The sequence below is a fragment of the Camellia sinensis genome, chromosome 3, assembly GCF_055761805.1.
Source record: "Camellia sinensis isolate YWXY chromosome 3, ASM5576180v1, whole genome shotgun sequence".
NCBI classification, from domain to species: domain Eukaryota; kingdom Viridiplantae; phylum Streptophyta; class Magnoliopsida; order Ericales; family Theaceae; genus Camellia; species Camellia sinensis.
This window is the reverse complement of record NC_138963.1, coordinates 94,731,036-94,739,188: the sequence shown is the minus strand read 5'-3', so window position 1 is coordinate 94,739,188 and position 8,153 is coordinate 94,731,036. Positions and strand designations below refer to the sequence as shown.

General features: G+C 34.8%; 1 protein-coding gene across 1 annotated transcript; it reads right to left on the bottom strand.

Annotated features, from left to right (window-relative positions):
* Nucleotides 1–411: 411 nt before the first annotated feature.
* On the bottom strand, nt 412–7,629 carry LOC114257396 (uncharacterized). Its single transcript, XM_082920409.1, has 5 exons — nt 7,261–7,629; nt 6,645–6,890; nt 2,101–2,184; nt 1,248–1,377; nt 412–1,016 (listed from the first exon to the last, which is right to left on the bottom strand). Exons 1-5 carry the CDS (start codon nt 7,533–7,535, stop codon nt 705–707), a joined length of 1,047 nt encoding a protein of 348 aa, XP_082776535.1. The 5' UTR covers nt 7,536–7,629; the 3' UTR covers nt 412–704.
* Nucleotides 7,630–8,153: the final 524 nt, after the last annotated feature.

Below are 8,153 nucleotides of genomic sequence, written 5' to 3'. Positions count from 1 at the left end.
GGCTTTCTTTGGCACAGGTAAATTAAGAACGATGAAGTGCTCAACTCGTTGTATGAGGTGGCTAAGCTCTGCCAATACTCTCAGTTTACCCTGTATTTCAATCTTCACAATACCATCACCAGCCCATTTAGCAACTTTTTTTAAGCTTATATGGTGAACTTTGCTATATGATATGCTAAGAATAGCTAGAATTTCTAGAAGAAGATGCCATTCGTAAAGAATTAACAAAAAATATTGAAAATTCGATTGACTAAAGCTGAAGCAGCTACTTTTGAAGTAATAGAAAGAACAGCTACGACTGGAGTGAGAGTCAGAGTTGAAAAGAGGACTCCTCACTTCTTTCTCTCAATCAAAACTGTGCATGAGACTTTTATCTCACACCCCTCCCATGTGATAAAAGACAGAAGACCATTAGAAATGTCTACAAAATGCATTCAAGCTTCTCCATACAACAGTACTATCATTGCCCAAAGATCCAGAGAAAGAGATTCTCCTGTAGAAATTTCTTAGCAACATTAGTACCTTCACAAAAACAAAAAGAAAAACAAAAGCATGTGTTGGTTGATTCTTATACAGCCACCGCCATTTGCATTTCGTTATGGTCAAAAAAGGAGGTTTTGTTCCCAAAATGCACAAATTCTGAGTGAATCTAATGGTTATGAACTACCACAGTGGCAAGAGCAGGCTATGCACAATGCTTTAAGTCAATCATCATCATCATCATCATCATCATCATCAGTATCAGTGCTGTCATGATTATCATCCTCTTCTTTATATTCATCATCGCTGTACTCTTCCACATTGTTGTTGTCCTTAGATTGAGGGTTTGGGACTCCATCATGAGTGAGTTGCGAGTCAACACCCTCATCATGCAAGGGTGACTTCACTTCTACATCTGCAAAGGGGGATTTATCAGCAGAAACTAGGTCTCCATCAGCTGGCTCTTCTTGCTTTGTTTGAGAACGACGGGTTTGAATGAGATAGTGTGCCACAGACTTGAAGCCACGTTTTGAAACCTGTAAAATGAACAGACATTGGTCATTACTCCTCTCCTATGATGCCCTTTAAGGGTTTGTTTTCTCTACCAATTGGCCTACTGTCTCCATTAGACGCCCAACCATAGAGCACCATAAATGTTTACTCGTTATTTTAGCACCCAAGGTGTTTTGATTCAAAACCTAACAAACCAGAGAGGAGCAAATAATATCTACAAAAAATTACATGAAATAACCCAAGCTTGATTTAACCTTTGTATAAATAGCAGCAGTAGGTTCCCATCCTTTAGCACGTCGACAACGACTACAATTGCAAATTCCTCGACATACAGGGCAAATCCAATTTGGATTTTGGTTTGCTTCCAAAATATTCTCCCCGTATCTGCGAAAGTAGCACAAATTGAACACAGAATAAGTCCACTGACATTTGCCGCAGCTGATGTATATCTAATAATTCTGCACCATACATATAGCATTTCTAGGTTCAAATTGTACATGTTACATAGCATGTTTCGAAAACTTTTCTTGTTATCCCAGAACAATTAATAGCAATTTCAAAAAAAAAAAAAAAAATATGTGCATGATATGGGAATTGTCCCTTCATTTGACAAACAATTGGAGCATGTCTTAGCACTGAGATTACATGTGAAATGAAACTGACAATGCTCAAGGCAAAGATACGGAGTTACGAGTAAAAAAGAGTGGCTCCTGCTAAGGCAAGGTTAGGGGAGGGCAGGATGTATGCAACCTTACCAACACAACAAGCGCAGAGCAAAAAAAATGAACGATGTCTGTAATTTGTAAAGTTCTGATCTTTTTTTTTCTTTTCTTTTCTTTTTTTTTTTTTTTTTTGTAGTAACAAAACATACATGGATTGGTAATTGGTAATTGAATATCTACGCATCAATTGAGTTAAAGTTTATCCAACACCATTTCACAATGGTCCCTTCAAATGACTGCAGGCTTCAGCACCACAAAATCTTATGCATACACCAAGCTTAAACGAGCAGAAGTGAAGACAAGTAAAAATAGAACTTTCTTTTAAGGATGTAAAAAAGACATCTCAAATATTTTTTTGATAGACAATATATGTTTTTAAATTTACCTTGTGTATAAGCAATCTCCACAAAACTGCCCTCGGCCCAACTTGCACTTGCTGCAATTGGTACGGTGACCAATAGTTTTCTGCCTGTAAGAAATCAGATCATAGCTGATTATGATTCACTGCATATGTTTGCTAGGACAAAGAATGTATATCATAATTATAGAAATGAATAATACAAACAGAAGGGTGATGCATCTACAAGTCATTGATAGCAATCAAAGAAATAAACAACAAAATACAGTATAAATTTAATTGAAGCAAATTACAATGATGATCATATTTTAATTTCACAGGAAATTACAGAAACCCATTTTGTAATTTCTGGGATCACAAAAGATAGGCTTCATTTTTAACTCTTAAGCTCCCCTATTTATTTTAAAAAATGATGAAGTCAATGGATTATATTATGCAGTCACTTTCCTTGACAGATTATGCACCCTGCTACTTGCAGAGTCACGATGCCTACAGTTACCAACTAATCGGCCAACATAAAATGATGCCCTACCATTGACTCATGTTGCTCTGTGTTATGCGCAAATGATGAACAACTCTGGATACCTTCAGTAAATAATTATCTTGCTTAAGATAATTAAAAAAAATGTGATCCATTACACGATGCTCCCACTTAAGATAATGAAGGCAATATTCTCAAGCAAACTAGAAAACTACAATGGACATAGTGACCATAATAAAGAAATGAAAAGCATTTTCAGTGCTTAATAAAACGATTTTTTAGGAATAATCTTCTCTTCAAATTGCTGAGTGTTTTGCCTTCCACAAAATCTATTGATGTCCCTGTTAGTGAGAATATTTCAATTACGAATTGGACTGCACAATGATTAGGATCACTTCCTTTCCCATCAAGGATTAAGCCATTATCTTGAAAAGGAATCACTTCCATACTCATCCAGCTAACTTGTTGAAGTACCCCAATTTGTTAAAAGCAAACCGATGCCTGCTTAAGTGTATTACAAGCTTACAACAATTCTCCTTACAGATTAGTTGTACTACTGATTTCTTGAATATTAATGTCATACGTTTCTTTAGGTTGCAGGTGTCAATATTGACAAATGACAAGACTAGAGATTAGACAATCTACAGTAGTTAATCCTTTAATAAGTCATAATAATGTCTTAAAACTTTGTGACTGACTGTGAATTTGTTAACCATTATTGCAATGACTACATCTGAGCACTGGATAGCACCATGTTATGAACTAGACCAATATGCTAAAAGCATGTTGATGATCTAAACAATTAAGTTATTACCACTTCTAACAGCTTAAGCTTTAGAAAAACTGATTACTAACATGGCACCAGATTAGACAGATCCCATGCTTTAATCCTGACAATTTCATGACAAACATAATACATAAACTTGCTTAACCCATTCATGGAAGGGAGTTTGTCCACATGTAAGGGGACATGTTGACGACAATTATTTATCTGCTTAAGCTTTTAGAGCAGTTTGTTGTCAACAAAACCCCACATTTCCAAATACATTATCCTCAAAGAGTCTTAATCTAAGAAGCACGGACACGGATACAAACATGAACACGGATGCAGACACGAGACACAGTGCTTTCAAAAAAATGGAGACAGACACTGACACAACGGAGACACGGCAATAAAATATATTTTTATTTGCTATCTAGATTAATATTACATCCACAAACAATCAATATTTACAAAAACTAACTCTAATTCTATATTTTATTTTGTTTTTTAAAAAAAATTAAATAAATTAACACTTACCATTTATATCTTTTTTTTATAGATGATCTATTAAATATTTAAATCTAAGAAAAAAATAATAAACATTAAACATTCATCAAAAGCACCAAAGAAAATGAGAAAAAAGACAAGTTAGCATGTCCCTAGTGTGTCCCCGGTGTGTCCCCTGAAAATAAATTAATTAAATAAGGGGACACGCCACCCTGAAGTGTCCGTGTGTCCGACACGGATACAGGACTTGTTTTGAAATGTCAGTGCATCATAGGTCTTAATGTAGTAACTTCTAATTTAATGACGATTATCCCTATCCTTTTTGAGGCAGGTCTTACTCTGCATTAGGGAGCCCCCAAAATTACTTTACCTGGCAATGACAGGCAGCTCTTTTCTCACATGAGATGGTTCTCACTCTACACCAGGTACATCACACATAGGTGCCATATCATTAACTCCAATCCAGACCGTGGTGCCTACTCACACACCAAATGTTACAAACTGACCAAGTTCCAAAAGTCTCACAGCTGATGAAACATGCAAAAAAGATCCATAACCCTTTGGAATTGCAGTGTGATCAAGTCCTCACTAGAATTGGCAAACATCCCTGTTGTTAAAAATTGAAGGAAGCCAGGCATCATCTGTCTGCTTCATCAATTCCACCTACGGCAGCAAACAATTAGAGCCGAGTCGGGCTTTGCAAGGCTCAAGCTCAGCTTGGCTCATTTATACTAATTATGCCAGACCTCAACTCGAAACTCGATAATAACGAAAAATTTGGCTTGACAATCAAGCTCGGTCAACTCGTTAAATATTATTCTATATCATATATACATATATAATATATTTTATATTATTTAATAGATAAATAATATAATAAAGAACTGAGCTGAGTTGACCCATTATTGAGCCAAACTCGTGAACAACTTAGTTCAATTGCAGCCCTTATTTATTCCACCCCAGTGATAATTCTGCTCCAAATACACTGCCAAAACACAGTACCACCGGCAAGCTATGAACACATCTTCAATGAAACAACAAAATTTCATAAATCTAAGCTCTGAATTGTAAAAGCCTGTAATTTTAAGAATGAGTTCAGTCTTTGGTAACCTTACGATGAGATCATATAAGAACCAGTGATTCCCCCACACAATCAACAGCCCAAATTTACTAAATTTATCTTAATTAATGACTTATTTGGAAGGATACATAATCAATTGAACCATGTGCAATTATAGTACACTCCAATTAGCGCATGAGATTCAAGAAAATACTCGCATTAATAGTGAAAGAATGGGACCCACAGAAACTTGTGCTATAATTTATGTGCTGTTAGAATCACAAGACCAACTCTAAATAGGTGTAGATGTGTAATAAGGTGGAAGTTATGATAAACCTATATGTTGCAAGTTCTTATAGTAAACAATCCCTAGGTTTCTTCTTGAACAGAAGGACACCCTTTCCTCTGTATTGGGCCTGTTGAAAAATTTTATTTAACATTTCCAAGGTTTGGAAGCCTTCAACAAGAAAAGACAAGTAGCACAACTCTCTTTGAGAAGTAGGGGATGCTTAAGAATCAGAAGAGATGAGCACTTTTATCCTTGGCACGTCACATGCTTCATGTTTTTGTGAGTGAGAGAGGAACCAATTTTTTTTTTTGAAGATGTCATGGACTTCTTGCTAGTGTTTCCATCACGTGGGAAATGAAAATAACAGGTCAACAAATAAAATAAACATCATTAATATGTCAGGGTCCAACATCTGTTATAAGTGTGACTCACTTAGACAAGCATTTGTACTTGTTTCTTTATGTGGTCTACACAAGGCATATTTCTTCAGTTGACTCTTAATCATGCAATTAAGAGAGGTAACTAGAGTTCTCTTGCTGTTAGTGGAAATCACTTTCTATTGGAAAATAATGTTTATGAGTGTAGTGAGAAACAAAGGGTCTTACATCCTGGATGACCCAACTTAACTAATGGAGCTGGTAGTCCCTGATGACTCTAGAGCTTAAAGAACAAGTTGAGAGTACTGAGATACAGCCCAATTAAGCCTCATCTGGCAACTTGGCTTTTTGGTTTAAAAAGTCAAAAAAAACACTGAAAACATAAGTTATGCATATCAGTTATTCACATTTTTCCATACAACTAAAAAAAGTCATTCTCAAACATTTTTCCTCTGCTAAAAAAGCCTAAAAATCACTTAAAAAAAATAAAAATAAAAAAAAAACCTAAATGAGGCCTTAGTATGGCATCTACATGGTTCTGACATTTAAGGGTGTGTTTGGATCTTAGATTTGTGAGGGGATTTGTGGTTGGCAAACAAATGGAAAGGGAAAAGTGATTGAAGTAGAAACTATATTTCATTAACTTTTTCCTTCTCTTTCTTTTCCCTCCGCAAATATCTCTATAAATTCAATATCTTCAAGTAATTCCTTATGTACTTTTACATTATAAAATACAATCGTTCGGGAAAATATTTTATCTTTGCCAAATCCATAAAAAAATAGTATTCATTCAACATTGCTAATGCAAGCTCTATAAAATTAATGATGTCAACTCATCAAATTATCTTCCAAAAACCACCCCTCAAAAAAAAAAAAAAAAAAAAAACATAACAACCACAAAAATTCTAAAAAGAACTTAATAAAGTCATGTAAATTTTATGTCTAAAATGGAAAGCATATTCCATTATATCAAACCATTTTTAACATATTTGGTTTAATGCACATAATGATAAACTAGAAGAACAACAATTATAAAGATTAACTCACTCTCCGATGTTGTGTACAACAAAAATAAGAGTAAAAGCTCAATATACCTGCATTGATGGCAAGACTTCCCGAAGAAAGGATCATATATTCGCTCCCCATCTTCGCCATATCCATCCACATTCAGAATCCAAGCTGTCTCACAATCCCCCAAAAGCTTCTCATCCTCTTCTGTATATATCTCCGGCTTCGAACCTTCTTTCATAACAATTTCAATTTCATCACTCTCCTCCGATTTGTGTTTCTTCTTTGGAGCGCTCACTTCCTTGTAAGTAACCCGAGTCACTGCCATCAACCTAAACAAACCAACCAAAGTTGAAAATATCCGTTTGGATGCTGGGAAAGGGGAAAAGAAAATGAAAGTAAAACAATGCCTCTCATAGGCATCTCCAATCCTTAGACTCAAACCTATATCAAATTTAAAACACACTCCACTCTTTGACCTAAACTTAATACAAAATTGAGTTCACTCAAGTTTTTAACCAAAATCTAAGGGATAGTCAAATATTCACTCAAAATTTTCAAGGCAGACCACTCTGCCATTAGTGAAGCTTTTAAAAAAAATTATGCTTAAATTCCGAGTTTGTCGGCTAGAGTGAATAATAATATCAAACTAAGATTTGGCTTTTTTTCTCAGGAAACAAACAGAAGGGAAACAGGGGGTACCGAGAAGAGCGTCTGGGGGGATCAGAGGAGGGCAAAGAAGGCTTCTTCTGAGAAGGGTTTTTTTTGGGACGCTTTGAAGGTGGGTTGAGCTGTCGAGAGAGGTCCAAAATCCCAAGTTTCTGCATTCTCTGGAGATTCTCTTTGATTCTTTGGTCTCTGGACTGCTCGTACCCTGAAACTTCATCGTTCTTGACCTCGTTTTCTGTCTCTTCTTCTGCTTCAATCACTGAGTTATTTGAGGAGGGCCGACCTCTCTTCTTCCTCTGCTTCGCCATCGTCGTCTGTCTCTGTCTCTGTCTCTGTCTCTGTCTCTCTCCAAACTATGTGCAGAAGCAACCAATGAGAGGTCGACAAATGTAAAGTTATGGAAATGGCGGGACGAGAGACGCAATTATATTATATTCTGTGCGGACACTGGGTTGGCCGGTTGGGTTCAAGTTGTGGGCCACAGTCACTCACTCCGGTTGAATTTTTAGAATCTGTTTTTTAATGCATTTTAAAAAGTAAAAATTAATTTCATAAAAATAAAATTTTAAAAATATTAAAAAATTATTTTAAACAAAACAAGATTTGAATTTTGTAAGAAGATAAATTTTTAATTTTGTCAATTTAAATTTTTTACTTTTATTTTTTTAATTTGAATCATTTGTCTATTTTTAATAAATAAAGTCGACAAAAAAATACATATTTTAGTTATTAAATTTAATAAAAATAAATATTTTATATCTACCTAAATTAAACTTAATGACTGAAATACTATTTTTTTTTTGTCGGTTTAAATTAACAAAAATAGATAAATTATTTAGATTGAAAATAAATCAAAATATTAATATTTAAATTAATAAAATTGAAACCTTAGAGTTTATTTTTTTAAAAGAGTCAAACTCTAAAGT

Coding starts and splice junctions, on each gene's coding strand:
- LOC114257396 (XM_082920409.1), bottom strand. CDS start 7,535: ATGGCGAAGCAGAGGAAGAAGAGAGGTCGGCCCTCCTCAAATAACTCA. Junction 2,185..6,644: donor AAGTCTTGCCATCAATGCAG/GTATATTGAGCT, acceptor GATTTCTTACAG/GCAGAAAACTATTGGTCACC. Junction 1,017..1,247: donor CTGCTGCTATTTATACAAAG/GTTAAATCAAGC, acceptor TTCATTTTACAG/GTTTCAAAACGTGGCTTCAA.